The following is a 27,357-nucleotide window of genomic DNA, read 5'->3' as shown; positions in this document are numbered from 1 at the left end:
ACATCAACCCATCCATATATATATGCAAATGATGGGCAGGTGAGCTTTTATTTAAAACAACCATTTACAAATTTTATGTAGCGAATGCAATGTGAATATTTTTATTCAGTATAGACTATAGAATGAAAAATGCAAGAATGCTGCACATTTAATGAATGATATAAGACATGAATTCCAGAAAGATGACACGAGGTACAATACATGAGGACTAAAAATGCCGCCACCTTCACCGATTCAAACAGCCTCCTTCATTCCTTCCCTTTGGTTACCAAACTTCCCTAACTTCATGAAAGAAGCAGGAAATGGTTAGGATTGAATTTGATACAAATACAAATGTGATGGTGAGAAAACTAATCTAATGGCAATTTATTACAAAAAGGAAAAAAAGAAAAAGGAATATGCATAAAAGTTGTCCCAAATCCAAATATAAATTCCCCATGTGTCATGTGGGTCTGGTACCGTGTTTTTTTTGGCCCTGTTGGTTTTGGATTTTGAGAATCAGTTTTGGATCCAAAACTGATCATTAAATTTCCATTTCAAAAAAAAAAAATTTATTCAACTCAAAATTAAATGCAATTTTGAGTCCAACAATCATTTTTGGACTCAAAATTGATTCTCAAAATCCAAAACGAACACGGCCTTAGAAACTGTATTGTCTTTGTTACTTAACATATATGCATCAGACAGGCAAAATTCATAGTCAAGATAATAGCTTGGTTTTCTTGAAACCAAAAAAAAAACTCATAGTGAAAAAACTAAATTGAATACTGAAAAACCTTGTAGATTCTGTAGGCTTTTTGGGCATAAGAACCTGTTCTATGCCGTCAGTGTTGCATGGATTCGGATTCACGGATTAAAGGTGTCGGATTGAGCAAACCCCAAAATGTAGGATTCGTGGATACAGTAATTTTAAATAAAATAAACTTTTCAAACTTAAAATATATATATATATATATATATATGAGGAAAGTGAAGCGCGGTGTAGCTAACTTAGCTACACCGCCGGCTTAAAATACAATGGGCCCACATTGTTTTGGTGATCCAAAGAATTCATTTGATTGGCCCTCACATAGATAGGGTGTCCACCAAAGATCAGCTCCATAGGATCATCCCAACCCTACGATTTGTGGAGGCAAAAATGAACGTGTAAAAACCTTCACAAATTTGTCCATTTTTGCCTCCACAGTTTGAAGGGTTGGGATGATCCTATGGAGCTGATTTTTGGTGGACACCCTATCTATGTGAGGGCCAATCAAATGAATTCTTTGGATCACCAAAACAATGTGGGCCCATTGTATTTTAAGCCGGCGGTGTAGCTAAGTTAGCTACACCGGTGGTGTAGCTTCACTTTCCTCTATATATATATATATGTGTGTGTGTGTGTGTGTGTGTGTGTGTGTGTGTGTGTGTGTGTGTGTGTATTCATGAAAAATTTTAGGATAGAGAGTCAGAGCGAGTTTTTATTAAGAGATTCGAAGGACGTAGGGGGTCGATGTTCGATGGTCGAAGCGCTAGCGTTTTTATTAAAAGAGTACAGGTGGTGCTTCATATAAAAAAATTAAGAAAACACGTGTAACAAGAAAATTTACAGTATTCGCATTTTAAAAGAGACAACGATGCGTCGGATTCACCCAAAAAAAAAAAAAAGGATTCGTGTGGGACATGGCTACCACAAGAATATCCGGGTGTGTCCCACACGAATCCATATCTGATTAGCATGCGGAGGCGTGTCGACACGGATTCGGCATAGGGGGGCAAAGAATCCGTGCAGCATAGTATGCCATTCATATGCTGTAATCAGGGGGACTCCTAGTCCCCCCTCCTTTCTTGTAACGGCTTTAGTATATAAATATATTGTCGCTTTTCAAAAAAATTACTGAAAAACCTTAAAACCCAAGTTATGTCAGAAGCTTTGTAGACTCAGATAACTAGACCAAGTTATAATCAACTTGGACTCCATTTGCTCATCAAGGGCTACTCAAGTTTAGAGTATTTAAGCCTTGAAGGGGTACTATTGCCTATTCATGAAGAACCAAAGATGAGAACTTACTGTAGAGTCTGAACAGTGTCAGAGCACAGTAGTCACAAATCAAGACCCTCATCAAGGCCTGTAGAGCCGATCATCACATTTGAATCAATCTGCTTGTCGAACTTCTTTTTCCTTCGTGCTTCAAACTCTTGGAATCCTTCCATCTATCAAAGAAGAGAGGAAATATCAAACACTGAAATGTGACAACATTAGCAAACAAAGCATTAAAACGTACCATACACTTGTGACTGAATTTAGACATGGAAATGCTTCTGAAAACCAGACGTAGCGAGTAGTGACGTGTCCATAAAATATGTGATAATATTGAACATTATATCCGTACTAGGGGTGTGCAACTTGGGTCGGGTTGGTTGAGCTTTTGCTAAAAAATGAATTGGAATCAACCCGAACCCAACCCGATTTTAAGTTAAATGCTCAACCCGAATTCCCAATAACCGCCCCGAGTTGTACCCCTAATCCGTACCAGCCAATGAAAAAAAGATTAATATAAATAAAGGAGTGCCACAATCAAAAGAATCGATTGCAGATGTCCTCTCCCGATATATACATTTATAAGGTTTATAAATATGTATCTTGATAACAAAATATATTGAAACTGTATAAATTAACTATGCCCAAAACCCAAAAGAGAAAAAAAACGATAAACTGCATCCAAAGTTTGTCCAAATATCCCTGCTGTTACATATCTGAACATTCACAGAAAAATTGGAAAAAAAAATAGTGTCATTGTTACATTTGTTTCAGAATGAAAGACTTACTTGTTGGAACTGGTCCATCGAAATGGGATTATCATGGAGAGAAATATTCTGCAGAGCTTTGCATTCTTTCAATAGATTATGTGGTATCTGTCCAACAAGATAGCAAGATCATATAACATGTGGCTTATGGTGAGGATGGTTTTCCTTAGCCATGCAAGACAAGGTTTCAAAAATATATGTATTATATAATGCTACTAAGTTTGATGTATTGATGGAATGTAACATGATGGTACCTACAGGCAACTTAGAACTAAATATATGACGATTCCAATATGGTCGGTTTTGGGAAAGAAATATCTGATAAACCACCAAAAAAGAGGATCTACACCCAGATATTCACATGAAAGAACTTGCATGAATGAAGACATGGAATAGAAAACTAAAAATAAACATTAAATTAGAGTAGGGGTGCAACTTGGGTCGGGACGGGCTGAACTTTTGCTAAAAAATGAATTGGAATCAACCCAAACCCGACCCGATTTTAAGGTAAAAGCTCAACCCGAATTCTGAAAAATCAACCCGAGTTGCACACCTAAATTAGAGTGTGAAATGCAGAAAATCAAGCAGTAAACATGAACTATCCTTGAAAAGGAAATGGAGAAACAGCATTAGAGATAAAGACCTCCGGAATCAAGATCCGAATGAAATACAAGCAGATCCATCAGTTCTAGCACTTGGATTTGACGGAAAAGGAGAAGGTAGGGCTAGATGGTGAGAGATTTAATGTGGTTTTGTTCAAAGAGGAAAAGAAAACAATATAAGTAGAGATAGATCCGGAGAGAGAATCACTTTTTTATTTTTCTGTTCAAACGAGAATCCAGATTAACTTCAAATTACTTATCGACCAGTCTAGTCATCTAATGGAGTCAACCTCATTTACCATAGAAATGGGCATGAATATGGTAAGTGACGACTGATATGTTACGTAATGGTCAATATTCTGAATTACAATGGCTAACAGACACAGTGTCCTTTTTTTTCTTTTTTCTTTTTTTTCGAAAATGAGACAGTGTCTTATGCAAAGAAAACAAATGGCTTTTATACTGCTCATGGAGAGAAAATAGCATACATCCTTTTACATGAGTCGAGGGTTTAAAAATAACATGTAAAGTAGTGCATGGTAGCCACTGGAGCTTAAAATGGTTATACTTTCGCACCTGATGCACATTATTATTGTTTAAGCAAAGAGACTTCAGGTGAATGAGATTGCAAATTGACGAGGGCAGATCTTCAATGGAATTGCCTGCAAAAATCAAGGTTTTAAAGAGGAATACAAAGAGGGAAAATTACAGGAAGATCGCAGTGCATGATGTCCATAATATTATAAAAACATTTTCATGTAAATCTTTGTATAATACTGCAGGAGTAGAGGAAAATGCACATAGACTTCTCTTGAAAAAAAGAAATGGCATGTAGCTTGATCTTTCAATATTAAGAATTCCCTAAGATTTTCTGGATAAACTTTCCTAGACAAAGGGGTGCAATACGATATGACATAGGACGAATCACAACTAAGTAGAGCTGCTTAGAAACCAGAATTAGAACTCGAGAACTCATATAAAATGTGTTGAATGATGGAAAGAAAGTAACAAATCTAGAAAACGATAAGATTCTAGGGTTATGACATGAAAAGATGAACAAATTTTGAGAACTTAACACTTTCCATGAGCAAAATTAATTATAACATCAATCGATATAAAAGCATACAAGAATTCAAGAATAGAAACTCACAAATCTCACAATTCTGAAATTTCAGCAACTCACAAAGTGGGTGATTCAATTCCCACGTGCAAAATTCACACAAGGTCTCAAACCTTGGCCATTTCATTTTCAAAGAAATTGGGAAATCTGAGTGATTTAGGGTAGTGCGGAAATAGGTTTGGAAATAAGGGCGAAGAGGATGGATAAAAATTGAGGTTTTGGATCCTAAAAGATATGATTAGATTGGAAAATTATTTCTGCTAAGTGCAGGGGAGGTTTGAAGGGGTGGAGACGCATGCCGCGAAGGTGCAAATGTGTGTTGGGAAGGTGCAGACAAGTGTTTTAGGCAAGATTAAGGGGCACATGATTTAGGATGAGATAGGATGTGTAAAACAAGAAAAACAATTAATGTTTGAGGTCTTAGGAAAGGTAAATGAATATTTCATGTTCCCGGGCATATTGTTTTTTTGGAAGAAATCAAGAAAAAAAGGAGACAAAATTAGGAGAAAAATAGGTGGCGAGTAACGAGGAAACAACAAGAAAAACAATTAATTTTTTAGGTCTTAGGAAAGGGAAATGAATATTTCATGTTCCCGGGCATATTGTTTTTGCGGAAGAAATCAAGAAAAAAAAGCGACAAAATTAGGAGAAAATAGGTGGCAAGTTACGAAAAAATAATATACTTAACTCAAGGCATCCCCCCAAGAGTTTTTTTTGGCACCTCACCATAGAATCATTGGCATATCACCAAAGCATAAGAAGAAGAAGAAGAAGAAGAAGCTTTTTCTCCAAAGAAGTTATCAATATCAATGTCAAAGTATTTGTTGTCTCTTCCAAACCCAACCTAGGTATTTATATCAAACAAATAAAAACCCTAAGGACTAACTACCATCTAATGACTTGAAGACTTGTTGCCACTTGAATTTTTCATAATACATGTGTGGGGCCTATTTAAAACACTCATGACTTGAAGAAATTAAGCTATTTTCATAGGAAAATAGCTTATTACCCCCTATGACTTAAAAAGACTCATTTAAAACCCTATAATTAAAAAAGTTACAGAACTCAAGGAATCCAAAAGGGCCCAAAGCTTTTTCTCCAAAGAAGTTATCAATATCATTGTCAAAGTATTTGTTGTCTCTTCCAAACCCAACATAAGTATTTATATCAAACAAATAAAAACCCTAAGGACTAAACTACCATCTAATGACTTGAGGACTTGTTGCCGCTTGAATTTTTCATAATACATGCGTGGGGCCTATTTAAAACACTCATGACTTGAAGAAATTAAGCTATTTTCATAGGAAAATACCTTATTACCCCCTATGACTTAAAAAGACTCATTTAAAAATCTATAATTAAAAAAGTTAAAGAACTCGAGGAATCCAAAAGGGCCCGCGTGACATCGGAATCGGGTTGTTCATCCAGATCGAAGTCATTTGCATGTCTCTGTGTCTCCTTCGTCGCCGGTACACTTTTAATCCTTTGTCTAGATCCCCATCACTATAAATTCATGAGGGCATCCATCTAGCACTACGAATATCCAAAAGCTCAGACATGACTTAGAAATCAGTTTTCTGATACTCAACTCCAACCCAGCTCAATGTCTCTAGTCCTCGCATGAAAGGCACGTTTATGTATAACAGATCAAGGCTTAATTTGTACATGCCTTGATTTTGTTTTTGTTTTTTGTTTTTTTAAGTTCAATGTTTTTTATTTTTTAAATAAAATATGGGATTTGCTAAGGAATTTCGCAGAAAGGCATTTTGCGGCTGGTTGTTGCATCAGAGCAGCCACCTCAGATGAATAAAATGAGTAAGACAAAATCTGCTGAAAAGTGAGCATGTGTTTTGCTCTCTCATGCAACAGCCAGCCGCGAAATGCCTTTATGTGAAAGTCCCTAGCAAATCCCTAAAAATATTAAAATTGTTATAACATAGGCAGAAATGAAATTTAAAATATATAAATTTAAAATTTTAAAAACAAATGGGACAAACTAAATGAGTACTACAAAATCTACTGAAAAGTGAGCCTGTGTGGCTGCTCTCTCATGTAACAGCCAGCCGCGAAATGCCGTTCTGCGAAAGTACCTAGTAAATCCCTCAAAATATAAAAATTGTTATAATATCGGCATAAATGAAAATTTTAAATATATAAATTTTAAATTAAAAAAAAATTAGGACAACAAACAATATCGTGAATTTATCACGATATTTTTGTCATATTTTGGAGATAAAATAAAATATGAAGACATCTTGCTGATTATTCAAAATCTCAGGAAAATTTCGGGATTGAGAAAACGGTTTCTACACATGTGTGTAGATAAGTTATCTACACACTAGCTTAAAATACAGTGGAGGGCATATTGTTTGTGTGATCCAAACCATTCATTTGATTGGCCCTCACATAGATAGGGTGTCCATAAAAAATCAGCTCCATAGGATCATCCCAACCCTACGATTTGTGGAGGTAAAATGGACGTGTATAAACCTTCACAAATCTGTCCATTTTTTGCCTCCACGGTTCGAAGGGTTAGGATGATCCTATGGAGCTGATTTTTTGTGGACACCCTATCTATGTGAGGGCCAATCAGATGAATGGTTTGGATCACCCAAACAATGTGGGCCTCCACTGTATTTTAAACTAGTGTGTAGATAACTTCTCTACACATGTGTGTAGAAACCATTCTCTCTTCGGGATTATGTCGTTCAATCAAAAAATCACTTGCGGTACTTTTGAAAATGTTGGAGATATTTGTGACTGCTCATATCAAACGGAAATTAAATTTTCTCCTCCCATCTCTTCACTTCTCTTCTTAGTTCTTACATGGTTTTCTTTTCTTTTTTCTTTTTTCTTGAATGGTCATTGTTAAAGTATTAAAGATAAATAACACCTTTCTCCAACAACTTAAGCTTTTGGAGAAGTTGGTTAGTTAACATGGTATCAAAGCCAAAGGTCTCGAGTTCAAACCTCTCGGATAGCAAAAATCCACATGCAATGGTCGGCCCAAAGTGGGACCACATGTGCCATGTGTTTGCCAAGTGGGCCACACGAGCGGGGGAGTGTTAAAGTATAAAAGATAAATAACACCTTTCACCAACAGCTTAAGCTTTTGGAGATGGTGGTTAGTTGACAGTCATATTTTATTGATATAAAGAGAAAGAAGCTGACCAAGGAGGTCAGCACAAAGAGAAAAGAGAGATACGAGCGATACTAATAAGGGATCGCGAGGGAGGAGAGTTAAGGGAAGAGAAAGTCAAAAATCTCCAAGATAAGATAGGATGGCACATGATGGAGCCAGGCGATCCGCTTCGATATTAGTCAATCTCTTGACGTGGTGGAATCCAACTAGGAAGCCTGCAAGCCAGTCATGAATATCATCAACAACCTTAGCAAACTGCCACGGGGAAGGGTGAGAGCCCTCCATCCATCTTATGACATTAAGAGAGTCTCCCTCAATCCACATATGCTATATGTCCGCTCTCTCAATAATACAAACTCCATGTAGAAGAGCCCTCACTTCCGCCTCATGTGAGTCCTTTGTGCCTATGGGTCCAGAGAAAGCCCATCTAGGCTACCTTCCTCATCTCAAAGGAGGCCTCCAATACCAGTCGGACCCGGGTTTGCAATACTAGATCCGTTGAAATTGAGATTGAGCCAACCCGGGTCAGGGGGCGACCACCTAGGGGCAATAGGAATCTCCCTGACGGTATACTGTTGCACCCCTCCTAGCAACACATGATATCCATACTAGAGTACATGCTGGAGCATGGGATGGTAGTCACCCAAGATGTAATAAGAGTGATAATACTCATATAGACGCAGGAGGCACTTTTGGACACATTCTTAAATATCCAAGCATTCCTTTACAGAAACAATGTTATTTTCTGTTACATAATGAATAGAAAATGCTGGTATAAATAAAGGTTGTGATTCATTATACAACATTCGTTATTTATACTGTTGTCATATGTTACATGACTGATGGAATGATGGTGTTACTGTGTTAATGGTTATTGCAATGCAACAAATAAGTTCACTCTGCTCTTTAAAAATTATGGTGTCTAACGTGAAGTAGATTTTTTTATTTTATTTTTGAATGGTAAGAAGATCATGATTTTTTTCTAAAGGATTCATATAGCCGACCCCAACTAGTTTGGGACAGAGGCTTTGTTGAGTTGAGTTGAGTTTTGAATGGTAAGAAGAACTAACGTGAACTGGGTATTCGTTCAGGAATCAGTTGAGCTCATTAATTATCAAAATACAGTAGTATAAGCATTGTACAAATCAGAAACAGTAGTATTAAATCATGATATGATAACGCACATGATATAGTTCACAATAATCACATAAGTAAAAGATCTGACAAGGTAGGAAAGTACCATTTGCTTGCAATTCTTCCAACGAGAAACAACTCCCAATTGATTCTGGAAGGTTCTTTAAATTGTTGTTTGACACATTTAACAGCAACAACTGTATTGTGAAACAAACCACATTATGCCTGCAATAGTCAAAACACTGCACGCACGCACGCACACACACACACACATCGTAACTTTACCATAGGATGATAAAAAAATGGCCTCCATGAAAATAGGAGGACCAAAAACCACCTTTTTAAATGAGTCCATTCATACCCTAGGACATTGCAAACCAAAGTTCATTGGAACATGAAAGTTATTCATGGTAAATTTGTACATGAAAATAATTCATGGTAAATTTTACTTCACTTTTCTTCTTGTGAGGGCAGACAATATTTTAAGCGTTGAAAGAGACAATGTTCAAATTTCATGAGAAAGAACTAGTGATTGACAAGAAATTAAAGTGTGTACAAGAGGATTTGACGTCCTCAGAAAATAGGGTCCTTCAAGTTGATGCAGAAACTTCTAGGACGCATAACTTTGCCCCTGTGTATAGATTCTAAGAAAGATATAACTTGTTTCAAAGATCTGTCAGAAATATGCATTGGTGAGTTCTATAAATTTGGCAAGATTTTGACATTTGATGCAAAACCGCCAAAGTAAAACAAAAAGAATTGTGGTGATATTTTACTAATTTCTGTAATTAGTTTTAAGTACGTTTTAGAAAGTCCAGTGGGGAATTCATGAGAACTACTTTTGTCTGTATTTGATTCTATTTCTTCTTCAAGTATTAAATTCAGTAGGAAAGACATTTAGGTCTTGTTTAAGGGCTAGGACTAGAGGATAATGTAGGGTGTAGATTAAAACTAGGACACAGGGTAATTTTAATATTTTTAAGCTATGTAATTGAATAGGTCATTCATAGGCTCCTTGATCATGCAACCAATGTCTTCTTTTAGTTTCTTCTCCCATATTCTTTCACTTGCATCATCATCAACCATTGCCTTGTATTTAACTTCTACCAAGAGAAAGAAGATCAACTTAAAAGTTAAAAGTCCTACTCAAGGAATCAAAAGTGGAAGAAAAGCAGAATTTCCCCTTGTAATATACAATTTCCATCATTCACGTCACCACGATAAAATTCATGAAGCAACAGTTACACAATTTGCATGTCGTGCTACTAGGTTGTCCTGAATTTTATAACCTCAAGAAGGTTATGTAGTCACCTATTTGGGCATATTTGGAGCCACATCCACTTTGAGCCAGAAAGTATGTTATAGTTGTGCCCATCCTACTATCCGTAGTAATTTCTACTTCTAAGTTTTGACCGTTTTCCACATGTGAATCATTTCACGGATGAGCTGGAAGACTGCAATAATATCCTGACATAATGACCAAAATACAAACAAGTAAAAAGATTGTTTTCACATCATGATCAATGGCGTCAGTTGAATGATCTTGCTAGGATGCCCTAAAATCCATGCAAAACGGCGTCAGTTGAATGATCTTGCTAGGATGCCCTAAAATCCACGCAAGACCTACTGTCTGCCAACCCCCTGCACCAATTTAAGACTCCTAGGACCCACAAAGAAGACAATCTGGGACATCTAAGGAAGTATTCTAAACCACAGTACATTTAGTAACTAATACGCATTCACAGCACTCCAATACCCATCTACTTACTCTTGCTAATGGTAAAGCATTAGAGAAATGTGTAAAACTCTGCTCCTCACAAAGCACCCAAGGCTTATACCATTAAAGGCAACACTCTGAACATCAACCAGTGATTGTAATGCAGGTTATACTGAGTCTGGCGCAAGGGTGCCATCTAATATTTACCTTTGCATGATTCCCTTAGTTGTCTGTAGCAGTGATTCAAAACAAGGATGTGGGTCAAAACGCGGCCAAAGAAAATCCTAGTCGACTTGACATGACGTGGTTGAGTACTCGGTTGATGAGGTCATAAGTTGGGAGAGTCAAAGGAGTTTTTATTGACTACGTAGGGCAAAATGTGGAACGCGGCCAAGGTAAAAGGTCGTCGACTCAGATGAGTCCACAATGATGCGGTGGAGTTTTAAAACTATGGTATGTAGAATGCCAGTTTATGCAATTACAAGCTCAATTAAAAGGATAACACTTTTGCACTTTATTATGTGAAATGGGATTTGTACCTGCATTTCTATTGAAAATTACAAGAACATATTCATAAAAAAAAGGAAAAGCACCCAACCGTGTTGTCAGAGGTTCGGACATATGCAAATGACCGCTATCCGGTGGAATAGGGCTATTGGAAATTACAAGAACATATTAAAAAAAAAAAGGAAAAGTACCCAACCATGTTGTCAGAGGTTGGAACATATGCAAAAGACTGTTATCCCGTGGAATAGGGCAAAAAACAAACAAGTGACTAATGTTCGACTAGTTAGATCAAGACATACTCACATTGCGCAAACTCCCTATAGTTTCAGGCAAGCTTGTTAACAAATTCCCTGAGATGGATAATCTCTCAAGCCTGACAAGCAATCCCACTGGACATGGGAAATGTATGTAGTTAGAACCGGCAGAAAAATCACAGGATGAAAATTCAAGACCATGTAGGCTTATCACACATAAAGATAGAATGTTACAGTTTTGACAAGAATAGAGGTGAATTAACAATCAGATGACAAAAAATTATATGATTGCCTCAAATTTGTTTGGACAGAGAATTACATTCATCAGACAAGGTAGTAATCTGATTCCCATCAAGAGTGAGCACTTTTAGAGACTGAAGTTTCCCCATGTTCATAGGGAGGCGCTCGATAAGGTTCTCAGCAAAGATCTGAAAAGTAATAGTCACTCCATTAGTTACGCCTGTTTCTACAACCTTATTTCCATGATAGATCATGGACTCTCACTCGAAAGCATGGATTAAAATTTCGGTCTCGATCCCTACCGAAACCGGATTTTTTTTTTCAAATTTCGATCTTTTCAGCCAAAATTTTTACAATTTTGGTCAAAATGACAAAATTTCGGCCAAAATCCGAAATTTTTAGATTTCGGTCCCATCCAAAATCTGAAATTTTGGACATTTCGGATTGAAATTTCAGATTTCGGCCGAAATTTAAAACAATGCTTGAAAGGCCCACTAGAGGTTTATTGCTTGAATACATGAAATGCAAAATGTGGAATTGCTGTACTCACCAGGCGCTGCAGGTTGACTAATTTACTGACCTCGACAGGAATATCAACTGCAGAAACATAACATTAGCAAAATTAGAGAACTATAAAAGCAATAGTTTTAAAAGGAGTACTTCAAATCAATCTTTCAATACTAAAGAAAGCAAGTATTTCCTTTCTGACCCATTTTCTTAAAAAATAATATGAAGCTGTCTCATACATCCCAGACACAAGATTTCCATGAAACTTTTGAGAAAAACACATAACTACAAATAGTAATCACCACAGAAAAACACCATTTTTAAGAATGGTTACATGGGAGTGCATGAGTATACAAGTATCAGAAGAGTGCTAAAACACCAAATTTGGTACTTAAAGATAATTACTTGTGGACAATAGTGATCCCAAACTCTCTTTTTTTAAATGATAGTGATCCCAAATTCATATGCATGTAAAATTGAACAACCAGCACGGGAACACCCATTAAAGAAGATGGGTCCATATAGACCATATTTTGGTGAAAAAATTGGTATACCATCCCACATCTAATACTTTGCCTCCTATTTTTGGTGGGAAATAGGAACTTTTATATCACTTATATACACCTTTCAGTAGTGTATATAAGTCACGGAGTAGGGACGTATGTTCCTGCTCCATAAGTCATGGGGTCGTTTCTCTAGTCCACATTCAGGAATCAGGATCATTGATGAGTTGTAGTCGTTTCTCTGGTCCACATTCAAGATGAAAGACTTATGATAGTTGACGTACTTCCTTGGACTAGAGGTTTCAAGACTAGATACAGGTAAAGTAGTCAGTCAAACTAAGTGCCAAGATTGATATCCTTTGCACATCTTACGAACAACCAGACAATGGATACTCCTCAAGAGATCAATGTGAAGCATTGACAATCTGATGGTACTCCTATTGACAATCCGACTATATATCATCGATTTGTGGGGAGTTGACTTAGTTGACGACTATGATTTAGCCGACACTTTAAATTTATTGTCAACAAACGTGTCCCGCCGTGTCCGACACGACATGCGTGTCCCCTTGTGTCGACACTTCTTTGGACACTTTAAATGCACTACTATAAGTGATAGACTTAATGTGGGTGTGTGTGCATGTTTTGTATTATTAACTATTAAAAACACTTTTATAGCTCTTTTTTAACTAATATTTGTTGTAGTATCATATATACTTTCTATTTTAGCCGTGTCCCCGTTTCTAAATTTTGGGGGTTTGCTACGTTCGACACTCCGTGTCCGTGTCGACACGCGACACCCATGGCCGTGTCCAGAAATCATAGGTGACGATGATGAGACATGATATTGCTTATTTCGTTCAGATTCTGAATCAGTTTGTCTCTGCTCCTCATACATCTCATCTCACGGATGTGGATCGCATAATCATATCCTTACGTCGAACAGTATGCCGAAGTCTCCATTTTCCGCCATCATCTTCACTTGATTTGGTTGTCTATACCGGTACAGATTGGGTATGGTGCCATGATACTCATCGATCTACTACAAGATCGGTGCATGTTCCTAGCAGATTCTTTGATTTCCTAAGAGTGTAAGAAATCAGATGTAGTTTCTAAGTCGCCAGCAAAAGCAGGGTATCAATCAATGTCTCCAACATCCATTGAGATAGTGAGGCTTCATGCACTACTTTCAAATGTTGGCATACTTATTCCTCCATCCACGCCACTTTATGGAGATAATAAGAGTACTATTCAGATTGCCACTAATCCTGTTTTTCATGATCAAACGATGCATATTGAGGTGGATCACTATATGCACCAGTGCTACTCTAGAGGATGATCTCACTTCCATAGGTTCCGCCTTCACAACGACTGGAAGATCTCTTCACAAAGGCTATGACACAAGCACAATATAACTTCTTAGTTCACAAATGGATGTGATATGACCCAGTGCATCAATTTGTGTACATGATTTTTCTTTTATGCCCTTCAGCTTACGTTTATTACGTAAGATTATTCTTGTAATTTGATTGACTTAATAACATGTAGGAGAGGAGACAGAGCCGTGAGGGTACTTGAAATCCTCCATCAATTCGTGTCAGTTAGGGTTTCTTGTGCAATTCTTTCTATTTTTTCTTTCTTTTCTCTTATTTGCAATCAATCAAACACAATTTCACATTTTTGTAGTAGCCTAAAACCACAACAAAATGTGTCTGTGTCTGTGTGGAGAGAGCTAGAGAGAGAGGGAGAGAGAGAGGAGCAAAACTCTGTGCACAGAAGGCGCAAGACGATAATCACTGAAGTTCAAATGCACTGAACTAAACACACATATACAGCACATAGTACCTATCTTATTGTGTGTTAGATCAAGTGTACGCACAGATCTGTCCAGCTCAAGAACTTCCCTTGGAAAGACCTGCTCAAGTGCCAATTCTTTAGTTAGTAAAGAGAAAAAAAGGGGCTGAGCTAAAACAATTAGAATCAGTACACATAGTAAATCCCACTACAATTGCAAGATCAAAACATAAATAATAAAGGGGAGAAAATTGTTCTTAATATCCTAACAAATGAATTAAAATGTGATATAACTATTTTGACATTCAAATCAAAAAACCATTTTGTTACAATGTTAAGAAAACTTTAGTTTCTCATCAAACAATATACATATTTGTGCCAAAAAAGTCACTAACATCCTAAATGCATGAATTTTAAGTCCATGCTGTTTCTGCTTGGCATAAACCAATCCAGTTCAAGAGAAAACTCAAAGAAACCACAAATCAAATAGTAATTTTGGATTTAAATTTTAAACTACACTTGGAATGACGTGAATCTCGACATTGTAGCCAAAACAGCAATAATTTTAAGAACACAAATGCAAGTAGTCCAAATCTGTGCAGTTTGCCTCCCTTTAGACAGAACCAAACCCAACTCAACCAGAAAATCTTAGAACTTGTCTTTAATCAACAACAAAATTATCTTCCCTAAATAATATTCAAAATTACACAAGTTTTGGCCAAAGCCACAACAAGTCTACGACCTTCTATGCGCATAACTAAAACAGGATCCAACCCAAAACTACTGGGAGTTCAAAAATATACCTCCACCGGAAACATAATGTTGTATCAAAGTTACACTTGGAATAACATGAATCAAAAGATTAGAAGCCAAACCAAAAATAGATAAAATAACAGAAATGCATTTCTTCTAAATTCTAAATCCTTGCAGCTCTCCTCAGATGGAGCAAGCTGAACTGAACCTGAAATCAGAATGGGCTTTTACAGCAGTGCTCAGAAACCAAATCTGTGAAACCTAAACCGGTTTCCCTGGTGGAACCAACTCAACCAGCCAAATTTTGAAGACAGCTATTAGAAATTTGAAATAGTAATTTTGATTTACATAATGCTCAGGAAAGCAAGATTCATAAAATGGAGAACTAAAGAAACAACATATCTGAGACCAACACACCCCAATTCATCCAGTTACACATCCACATGATGTAGTACAACATGGGAGGAAAGCTTAGGTAATAGAAGAGAAGGTTGTGAAAGGGTTTAAGAAGGCTAATGATAAGAGATTAAAAGAAATACGAGAAAAGCAAAGAATAAAAACCCAGTTTAAAATTTTGGACCAGGTGACAATATCAAAACTGAGGATTGCCTCGAGGATTGAATCAAATCCAGCAGATGGATTGGGCTGAAGTTGGGGTGCAAACCCAAGGGTTCGTGGGTTATTGCAAAGTTTTAGGAGCTTCATGGGTCAACCTTCAAGTAGCACAACCAGTACAAAAATCAGATTAAGCATTTGATAAGCAAGCAATCGTGTTAGGGTTTCACTTATAGTTAACCATTGACATAATTCATCAATAAGCTTAAATATGATTCCAGGCATGCTTTTCAATAACATCTTCACACCAAAATATAGCAATATACAAATACGGGTAGCAAAAGTATGAGAGGTCTGGCTATGATACGAAAATAAAGAAAATGCTAATACTAGGGCCCAACAAGCCACCTACCTAAGGGGAAGTAGTCTCGAGAATAAAGCAAGTGAATGGTGTAACAGGCCAAGGGGTATGGGGATAAAAATCGGGTCTAAAGGAGCAAAAAAAGAAATAAACCAGCTCTCACCCCAGGGGAAGCACTATGAAGGCTGCCCAAGAAAAATGGAGGAGAGACCAGGAAAGTCCGATCAGTCCAGGACAGCAACAACCATTGATAGATTGTGTCCGGAGTGAAGAGATATCCTTGTGCGCAGTCCAAACAGTAAGGAAACTGATAAGGCCTGTAAATTGCAGCAAGTGATGTTGTACTGACAGAATATCAGTGATATCCCTATGGCCAACAAGGTAAGACGTGAAGGAGTGGAGTTGCAGAAAAGGAAGAAAAGAGTGAAAGGGGAGGGTTGTGAAAGAGCGGTAACCAGCAAGGTTACAAGCCAATGGAAAGAAATAAGGAGAAATGAAAGCAAGAAGTCAAAGAGAAGGGTAGAAGGGACTATCAGTGGTGAACAATCCCGTGTATGACTGGTCGACAGTCCCTGGACTGCAGAGACCGCAAAGGAGGTAGGGAAGGATACCGGGGAGGAAATAATGGTGAGAAAAGTGAAGAAAGAAAGGGGGAAGAGAGAAGGAAAGAGATGCAAGATTGGGCAGACGTGGACTGCTATCAGTCGTGTGATTGCCTAGGGGAGAAAAACGGAGAGAGAGAGAGAGAGAGGAGGAGGAGAAGAATAGAGAAGAGGAGGAAGAAGGAAGAAAGAAAAGGAGAAGTGGCGGAAGAAAGAAGATAAGAGAATTGGAAGAGAGAGAAGAAGAGAAGAAAACGGGGGGAACTTTTTGCGTGGGGAGTTTTCTCCCCTTATGGCAAGGGAGAAGTCTCCCAACTTGCAGGGAGGGGCGCAAGGACTCAACCTTTGCTCAAAAATCTTCAATTATTCCTCCTTAGGCCATCACATGGGTATAATAGGGAGCTGAGGAAGATTAGTAATGGGCCCTATCAATTGGCCAATATGATATAAGCACCACTTAAGTCATTAACTCTAGTGACTTAAGTGATATATGGTCCATGTGTAACATGTAACTGTGAGACTAAAGGTGAGGTAGTGTATGCCCTAGGTGATGTGGATAACCCCCACATCTAAGCTCCAAACATAGAAACAAACTCAAGAATAGAAAGTGTACACAAAAATTGAAACTAGCCTAGATGTCCAAAATAGAAACTAATCAAAAATAGAATGCCTCCTAAAAATACGATATGCTCAAGAGTGGATATACGGCGGAATAGTCATACTTTCAGCAATGTGCATGAAATCAATTTAAAAAAAGAGAAGAAATTGAAGCCAAGAAAGACATCAAAGAGAACATCTTAGTTGGAAAAGGATCGATTGTAGAGATAGGTGTTAGCTTCACACTAACAAGTCCAAACAAATCTCTGCGATGGATCTAAGATCTCACACCCTAGAGCTCAAGATATCACACCTTGAATAGGCTTCACATCCATAAATCCATGCCTTACCAAAAACTCTTCTTTTTTTTTTAATGATTTACCAAAAACTCTTCTTTTCATACATTAAATCTAGTTCATTACATTAAGAACAGCTCTTGGCCACTATATAAAGAACTCAAAATTTCTAGATGCTTCCTTCAATCTTGCAAAGGGGGTTTCCTCACAATTAGGAAACACAAAACTTCTAGATTCTTCCTCCAATCTTGCGAAGGGGGTTTCCTTCCAATTAGGAAACAAACTTGATGACCAATCTTATTTGCCTCCTTTCTTTCCTAACTTCTAATTAATCTATGATTTAGCCAACACTTCGAATTTATTGATAACACGCGTGCCGTGTCCACACGTGTAGACACTCCTTGTCAACACGTGTAATTGTACTGCTAGAAGTGTTGGACTTAATTTAGGCATGTCGACACATTTTTGTACTGTGCCAAGTATGACATTCTGTTTTATTGTTGAATATTGTGTTTACCTCTTTTATCATTAACTCTTTAACTAGTATTTGTTGTTATATCCCCTCTCATAAACCTAAAACGCTAAACATACTCTTATTCCAATATTATATTCATTGTATCCTATTGGTTTTTTTGTGTCCCGGTTTCTGGTTTAGCCGTGTCCTCATTTCTAATTTTTGGGGGCTTGCCGTGTCCGACACTCCGTGTCCATGTCGACACACGACACTCGTGTCTGTGCCCACAAATCATAGTAATTAATACTCCTAATGGAAATATAAACTGTAATAGGACCTTGACAAATTTAAAAACATAAAAGAAACTATCCTAGAATTAACAATCCCAAAATAAAAACTCTAACTTTACAAAGAATCCTAAACACATACTAAACCAAATAGGAAAATATCCCATGAAACAATATTTCCAAGATGCACTAATTAAAAGACTTAACAAAAATAAACAACTTCCTAAATGCAAAACCCAAATTTGTGTCAATCTTCAAGTGGACCTCCAACCTACAAAAACCCAAATAAAGGAGAAAATTATCCTTGCGATAGTTTGACCGCGTCAATAGCTTCCCTTAACTCATCATGGGGTTTCACTTGATACCCTCGAAGGGTGAGTTCAGATTACCGAAATAGCATGTTATCATTCTTTGGAAATTCAAAAATAAATAGCCTCCCTATAAGCACGTTCAAAATTTAAGGGAAGGGGGGAGAGGAGGTTAGAACTTATTGTGATTAGTTTGCTTGAAAAACTAAGACTCGACTAAACAATAATTGAGTTTTGCAATTCAAATTAGAAAAGAAAGGCAACACCAAAATTGTAAACTTGTGTGATGGAATTGGAATCCATCAAAAACAAACAAAAATATTGCAATTAGTTTACTTTGATAAAACAAATAATTTTGGTTGCAAATCAAATGATATTGAAGTCATGTGAACTTGTAATATAAATGGTTTGACGAATTATAAATTTATAAGTAAAAAATATAATTGACATTGAAACCTTGTGTGTATTTGTGTGTGTGTGTGTGTGTGTGTGTGTGTGTGTGTGTGTGTGTGAGAGAGAGAGAGAGAGAGAGAGAGAGAGAGAGATGTGGGGCAAAACAATTGGTTTAGTTCCCCTCGGAAAAAAGAGATGCTTGTGGTTGAAATTCATAAAAATGAGATAAAGTTTCATTGTTGTTGTAACTTGTAAACACCTATTTAGTATAATTAGTACTATTATCTTTAAATACTTCACTAATAAGCTCACATTTTAGGGATTTAAAAACCAAACAAAAATCACAATCCAAAAGAGGTATTGTTGTCAAATTGCTAAAGATTACTCCTCAAATAGAAAGTCGTGTCATGAGCAATCTAAGAGATCCTTATTAAATAAAATTTTGAAAACCTGCCTTCACTTTATTAACTATGCAATGGAACATGTAAGATCTCCCAACCACTAATGGGAAGCCTACAAAAACAAACCCCAAAAAGGAAAAAGAAAGGGATCATCATGTATTCTAGCAGGCAAGCCATCATCTCTCTTTCTTCTCATTTACCATTCTTATAAGGACAGCAACATCACATACACTTTTCTTTTTTTCTTTGAAATGGAACATCACATACACTTTATTTTATATAAAGTAGCGATTTTATTAAAGAAAGAACAATTACATCGCAATATCACTGGGAAGGGGTTGTCCTATACACAAATCAAACCAACACCCACCACACTTAAGCCAACTTATCTACTAATTAATTCGCACTTCTGGAATATGGCAAAACGAGAATTTTTCCCCTACTTTTGTCCACAATTTCGTTGATGGACACAAGTCGAGGCAATTCTTTCCTTTTTTAGCCCAAGCAATCACATTCACCGAGTCACCTTTCGCAAGGAGTTTCCCCTCGAGTGAACCCTTGAAAACACGCAAGCCTATGAGGAGAGCACAAACTGCAACTTCATTAGAATCAGTTCTTTCCAATTGGACCCAAAAAGGACAGAATGACCCCACCCTCCATATTTCTAAAAATTCTACCAATTCCGGCGAGCCCAAAGCTAGGTAGGCAACATCACATACTTAGATTCCTCTTTATCTTTGCACAAGGCCTCTATGGCCAACATTACATTTTAGCATGCCACTATAGACATTTGCTTGATCAACAGTCAGCATCTTCTTTCTTTGGGCAATGACCAAGCCATCTAACTGTGGGCATTGAAATAGACCCCTAGGAAGTAGTTGACCTCTATTATTTTGTCTGCATTATTTATTCATTTCATTTACAAGCTTATTTAGATCAACTCATCTAGAATCAAGCGTTAAAATGCTTTGAATTTCACATGCTAAACTACAATCCGCATATAAAGTTGGGTTTTTATCTATTTCTTGCATGGCACATTCCAAAGCCCTGATTTTCAAGGTTGCAAAGCTTTATATAACTCAAGTCAATAAAACCTTCCTAACTAGTACTTATTCTTATTATTAATTGAAAGTATTTATCCTACTTATTACTTGCATGGTATCCTAATGTATTATTCTCACTTTGTGTTACGTATACCATGTTCATTTGTCTTACTTGGACCATTTGATATCAAGCATATTCTTACTTAGCTATTGAATTATTTTGTTTTATTTTTTTAAATCACTACTTGTTGCATACAACAAGTGACAAAGACCATTAAAAAAAAAAAAAAAAAAAAAAACAAGTGACAAAGAGGGGCAATTGTAACCACATATTTGATATTTTATTATTATCTTTAAAAACATTCTCTATTAAGCAAAAGAAAATCAACCTTTCCATTTAAAAACCAAACAAAAATACACCCGAAGCAAGGTATGGTTAGTGATCTTCTAATGAACACTCAAATTAGAAAGTCACATCATCAGCAATCAAAGAGATCCTTATTAAATAAAAAATTTGAAAGCTTACCTTCTTCTAATAACTAACCAATTGGTCATATAAGTGTGCCCACCCACCCCACACCCCTCGGCCCAACACGCACGCGCGCGCGCACACACACACACAAGGAAGTCTCCCATTTTTGGGAAGCCTACAACTACAAACCCCGAGAAGAGAGAGAGAGAGAGAGAGAGAGAGAGAGAGAGAGAGAGAGAGAGATCATCAAGTTTTCTTGAAAAAAAGCATCATCTCTCTTTGTTCACATTTAGCTCATTATCGGGGCAGCAAAATCACATACTTAGCTTCCTCCTATTAAGGAGTTTGGCCCAACTCAACAGGGGCAGGTGCCCCCCTTATGCTACATGTAGCTCCGCCCCTGACAGGGAGGGTAGCAATCCTCTTTTTCTTTTTTTTGGAGTGGCAGGTATATTGGGAGAATCCGCATCGCAAACCTCTTTTTATTTCTCTACATTTATTTATTCATTACATTTACAAGATTATTTAGATCAACTTCTCTAGTAATCTAGTATTGTTACACTTTGAATTGACGACAAATTTTCTAGTAATCAAGTATTGTTACTGTTATGCTTTGAATTTGACTTGCTGAAGTATTATCCTCCTATAGAGCAGATTCATCAAGTCATACCCTTACTAAGCTATTGAATTTTTTATTTTTTTTTCATTTTATTTTTGTTTGCTTTCAGCTGCGTAAACAGCAATCAAAATTTTAGAGTTAGGAAAACGATAATTGTCATAAGAGGGAGATAGAGAGAGAATAGTCAAACTAGTTCAAGAAAAATAAAATTTGAAATTGCAAAACAATTCTATTGTGATCGAAATTAAAATAAAAAAAACCACCAATAACGAATGAAAAAGAATATTTTTCATTTGCGGAATAAACAGCAATCTAGATTTCTCAATTAAAAAAATAAATCCAAAACCCTGATTTCTTAGAGAGAGAGAGAGAGAGAGGCAAAAACAATTCGATTATGACTGAAATTTAAATAAAAAACAAAAAGAATTACGTTTCATTTGCAGAATAAACAGAAATCTAGATTTCTCAATTGAAAAAGATAAATCTAAAACCCTAATTTCATATAGAGTGCTTCAATTACAGTTAAGAAGAAAAAAATGATAAAAACCCAAAATTCCCCCCAAAAAACAGATACAAGTGATCAAAATTTATATGAACAGTGTCATTTAATTGATAAAACAGAGCACTGCAAAATTAAGACCTAAAAAATCGAAATACCTTTAATTTGGAATCTCTCAGAGCAACGATACCCGTCGATCTCCATCTAGCGATCCGATTCGCCTTCGAATCCCCGTTTTTGCTGCTACAACATCCCATTCCTCAACAAACTACGAAATCAAATGGTAAAAAAAATGGAATAAAATCTGAACTTTTATATTGAATTTTCGAATCTCTAAAACGAGTTGAGGGAATTTCCATAAAAGCTAGGGTTTAAATGGTTCGTTTCATCGATACTCGTATCAGACTTTGAGAGCGCGTTCTCTCGCTGTCCCTTTGAAAAAATAAGGAAAGACCATGAACTATAGAGGCGCACTTTTGTCTAAAAGATACCTCTTGATATTGCCACAATCTACAAAGGCTACTGATATTGACACTACCATACTTTACTAATCGCACGATTCAGCTTCTCCTTTCCTTTCTGAGAGCCTTTTTGTGAACTGTAGGAACATTTTACCAGCTGTTTAAATAATAAAAGACAAAATGAGTTCGTGCAGTTATCAAAAATGATAGTGCCAATATCAACCACCTTTACCGAAAAAGGGGGACCTGGCTGGCCCCTCATTAAGTCGTAAATGACTTTCCCTGGCCCACACACCCCAAAAGAAGAGACATCTCAAAATAAAGGATGAGAAATAAGATTTCCACCATGCCTTTTTTAACATTTCTACCGCCTTTTGTTTGTCTTTTCGTAAAATGTAAGCATTTCCACCCCTTTTGTTTGTCTTTTTTGATAAGTTTTCGATAAGTAGATTCATCTATTATATTAGAGAGGGATTTGCTAGCGTCCATCACAGAAGGCATTTCGCGAATGATTTGTTGCATGTGAGCGCAGCTATCACATGAATGAAGACAAAATCTGCTGGAAAGTGAGCCCGTGTGGCTGCTCTCACATGCAACGGACCATCCACAAAATGCCTTCTACTATAGACACTAGCAAATCCCTATTAAAGATGATGGCTTTGTAACGGCCGGAGGCTGAGGTAGAGAGGAAGCAGAAGAGAGAGGGACAAAGAGTGGTGCACATACCATTTTCGCAAACCATCGCATTTCATTTTCGCCCTTTGATTCCACTCTTCTTCTTTTTCTATTGAAACAAACTCCATAATTGGATGAAATAGGATACCAATTCCTCCGCCTGATTCTAGCAAAGGTCAAGGAAGAAAATGGGGCGAATATTTCATTTCCCATAGTCAATTACCCATAATCTCGCCGTGTGATGTGCATAATATTTTGAAATAAACCAAAGGAACAATTACCAATGGGGGACACAAAAATGACATAATTGTCAACAGGACCCATGCTTCTCTGAAACCATCAACGAGGGACAAAAGAAGTTTTATCAGTAAAAGCTGAACTAAAAGGGAATGCCAAAGCTTTGAAATTTTGAAAAAAGATAGCAATGCAACAGATATAGTCAACATTGTGCTGTCCCAGACTCCCAGCAATCCAATCCCGAAATCACTGCCCACTAAATTGAAGGGAAATGATATATTCGCCCCTTTTTCTTCCTTGGGCTACCTACTTGTAGTGTAAAAGAGTAGTAAAAAACAAGGTTTAAAATTTCGGTTCAGTACCGGTTTCGGACCCTGAAATTCTGAAATTTCGGTCGAAATAAATGACCATTTCGGTGTCGGTCTCCATCGAAATCTGAAATTTCGGATTTCGGTCGAAATTTAAAACCAGGGTAAAAAAATACACTCGAGGGGGCTGGCCCAGGGATGAAAAGGGGACGAACATATCATTTCCCGAAATTGGATTGCCAAAGTTGTGGGTCCCACCCTATTTATATAGGAAATGATATCAGTACTCCCTCATTTTGATAACTCATTGTTTTGTTTAAATACATTTTCCATTGGATAACCTTTTGGGAGTTCTAAGAGCCTTTAACACCTATAAGTAGAAAAAATTATAAAAGGATGAGAGGTAATAAAAGGAAGCTGGTGAATAATATTTCTGCCACTTCTTCCAACATTTTCACTACTTTTTGTTTGTCTTTTCTTCAGAACGGCTTCATCATTTACACTGGAAAAGAGGGTGGAAATATCATTTCATTTTCTCTTAACCATTCCCTTTCTTAGTTTCTTATGTGCCAATGTAATAACACAATAATAAAAGACAATTTATTAACTTCATCAAAAAGCAATACCATCACATATTCCTCCTATCAAAATAAAAGAGAAAAAGTAAAAAGACAACTATTGAACTAGGAAAATGAAATATTTGCCCCTTTTTTTACATGGGACAGCCCCCTATACTCACTGGGTCTGTCCCAAGTAAAAAAGGGGGGTAAATATATCAATTCCCTTTAAATAAACTATCCTCAATAAAGAAGAAGAAGAACATTCAGAAGAGCTTGTAATCATAACCAATATAACGAGGACCAACAGTAGAAGCCTCTGGCATTTTAGAGAGAAAGGGGCCCGCGTTACCGACCGATCGGACCCCTAAGTATGGCGTTGGAGGCTGCGGTGAAGCCTCTAGCAATAGCTGGTCCACGCGCTTTGCCACATTCTTCCTTAGTTCCTCCATTGCACCTCTAAATTGTTCGAGGGCGCTCAACTCAAGATCCTCAATTGGTTTTTCCCACCACAAATCTTGGCCTTCTCTAGCCATAACTATCTCCTCAATCTTCTCTTTCTTCTTTTTCTCGCTTTCTAATTGGTTCATTAGCTCCGAATATTGGCGGTGCAATGGGCCAATATTCCCATGGTCGGATATGTCCGATGGGCCCACAAATGACGTTAAAGAGGTATTCCGGCCGGCGAGATATCGATGGATGACGGAGTCCACGGACGGGTGGCCGAAGGAGAAGGCCTTTCCGGCGGGGGAAAAGACGACAATTGCAATTTTTGCACCGCATAGTATGCAAAGTTCGCTCGCCTTTTTGAAGAGCCCGGCCCGGCGCTTCGAGAAGCAGACTTGCAGGGCGTCATAGCTCTTTATCTTCTTTATTTCTATCTTTTGGCGCCCCATGCTAGGTTTTCTCACCATTGCCAAACAAATAAGACGATGAAAAAGAAGAGAAAAATAACAAAATTGGACTGAACTTGGAATGAGAAGAGAGAGACGTGTGTGTGGAATTTATAAAGGGTGGGTGGGAGAAAAATCTGGCTTAAATTTGTCTAAATTACTGTTATTTAATCTTACAAAGCTTGCTTAGAGCTGTCTGAATCCCCTTATTTAAGTGTAAGATCTCTATTTGTTACTATATAAAACTATGTTTAGATATAGTTACTAATTTAAGAAGATTGAAATCAGAGTCTTAAAAGAAGATTGGCTAAACATTTTAGTGTGGGGCCCAACAAAATGAGTCGTTCTGATTTGGGCAGACCTGATGGACGGTTATAATCATCTGATCAACGAAGATTTTTTTGATCGGGTTGATCTATGGCTTAACTAGCTTTATTAGAATGTTTAAAACGTGGTTGACCTCTGCTAATGTCAACCATCTTTCTATATTCACTATTAAACGATTGAAAGAGTAATTATATTTCCCTTTTTAAAACCTTCCTTTTTTTTTTAATTTCTCGTGGAATGTATAAGGCACCTTTTGCCGTTTGGATTCGAGGAATTTTTTCGAAAAGTTTGGAAAGGAAAATTATGTATGAAATTTCCTACTTTTTAACAAACATAATAATAATAATAACTTGAACCAACCCGATCCAAGTTTTAATCTGTGTTGGGCCCGGGGGCGGAGCCAGGAATTTTCTTGAAGGGGGGTAAATTTGCTTGAGGGTGGGAGCCAAGAGGATGTCTATTGCATGTACCATGTTAAGGGCCCACCGCTTTACACTACACTTCATATTTTGATGTAATGGGGCCCACTATTTACACCATGGGTGGGGTCCGCTATTTTACACCCATGCATAGCATGGCCCAAGAATGCTAGTGATTTAATCAACTCCAAGCACCCCTAAAATAAAGTAGAATTGCTTTTCTTTGAAAATTTCAATAATTCCTAAAATTTTACATGTTGCGATGCTCCTGAAGTAATATATTTTTTAAAAAGGTACTATGAGGCCCACTTCACTTTATAATCTAAGTTTTTCATTTGTTGAGCTACAACATAAATAGGCTACTCCGCGTAAATTATCTCCACAGGATCATCCTAACCCTCCGATCTATAGAGGTTACTATAATAGGCAATCCATTGGACTACAAATTTACACATATATAAAATCTCATTTGGGTGCTAGCAAAAGGGGATTTCGTTTTGCAAGATAGAGATGAAATTCTTTGGTGTGACACCTGCACAAAAGACATGGTAGCGAACTCTTATCCTCACAAAATGCAAAAATACCCATCGCTTTTTGCATTTTTGCCCTCAAACCTCATTATTACCTGTGCCTTTACTTCTGCCTTTTGCCCTTCCTTTAATACATAATTTTCTTTTGGTACTTTGTACTTGGTCAGAGAATAATAAAAAAATGAAGACTTTAGTCTGTCAAGAGAGAAAGTGGAGGGCATTAGAGAGCGGGAGGGGGTGCTAGTGCCTATATATACAGGTACTCGTAGAAAAATTTCAGAATCTTAGGGGAGCAACTGCCCCTCCTTGACCCCCACTAGATCCGCCCATGGTTGGGCCTTCAGTTTATGACAAGTTGATAAACCTCTGAAGTAAACATAATCACATAATTTCCCTATAAATCATTGGAAGAAAAAAATTCTAAAAAAAATCCTTCAAAAATGGTTTTCTTGGGAAATTATATATCCGCACCCCTAATTTTCTTTCCAGGGTAAACCCCTGGGCCGTATTTATGACTACTCTTTTTACACTTCTGGTGGGGGCGAATATATCAGGTCGGGCCTCGAAGATCGAAGTGAGACAAAAATAGTTTACAATAACCCATGATCCCAATACATTCGATAAATCACCACTAAAAAAATTCAAGTGGTTGTTGGGGCCCACGTTCTGAGGAGAAACATCAATTCATAATATTTTTTTTAATGAGTTTTTATATGGCGCCCATCCATCAAGTACCATCAGAGCGGTACCCCCTTTGATATTTGATCCAACAGCAGCCTCCAGGATGGTGCTTCCATGGTACCACGTTCACGGGACTTGACAGTCAGCCACCATATAATTTCTCTTTTTAAAGAGCTCTTGTTATCTCTGACCATGGTGGAAACATATTGGCCAGTGTAAACGAAGTAAAAAGATAATCTAATATTTAAAGAGTTTTTTTAATAGCATTTAAAGAGTTTATGTTATTGATAAAGAAAGAGATCTCTATAAATCTTGATTTCTT

General features: G+C 37.1%; 1 protein-coding gene and 1 pseudogene across 1 annotated transcript; both read right to left on the bottom strand.

The window, feature by feature from the left end:
- Window positions 1-21: 21 nt before the first annotated feature.
- LOC143846768 (Leucine-rich repeat (LRR) family protein) lies at window positions 22-22,406 on the bottom strand. The gene is made up of 10 exons (XM_077355324.1): window positions 22,106-22,406; window positions 14,359-14,428; window positions 12,054-12,100; window positions 11,583-11,691; window positions 11,313-11,398; window positions 8,892-8,982; window positions 3,966-4,051; window positions 2,809-2,895; window positions 2,051-2,193; window positions 22-282 (listed from the first exon to the last, which is right to left on the bottom strand). Exons 1-9 carry the CDS (start codon window positions 22,202-22,204, stop codon window positions 2,083-2,085), a joined length of 786 nt encoding a protein of 261 aa, XP_077211439.1. The 5' UTR covers window positions 22,205-22,406; the 3' UTR covers window positions 22-282; window positions 2,051-2,082.
- Window positions 22,407-24,451: 2,045 nt separating this feature from the next.
- Window positions 24,452-25,081, bottom strand: LOC143891959 (agamous-like MADS-box protein AGL61 pseudogene; annotated as a pseudogene).
- Window positions 25,082-27,357: the final 2,276 nt, after the last annotated feature.

This window comes from Tasmannia lanceolata, unplaced genomic scaffold (assembly GCF_043159265.1).
Source record: "Tasmannia lanceolata isolate RefF3 unplaced genomic scaffold, GAP_Taslan_0.1 ptg000015l, whole genome shotgun sequence".
Classification (NCBI taxonomy): domain Eukaryota; kingdom Viridiplantae; phylum Streptophyta; class Magnoliopsida; order Canellales; family Winteraceae; genus Tasmannia; species Tasmannia lanceolata.
Note: the sequence above shows the minus strand (reverse complement) of the source record. Positions and strands in the feature narration are given on the sequence as shown.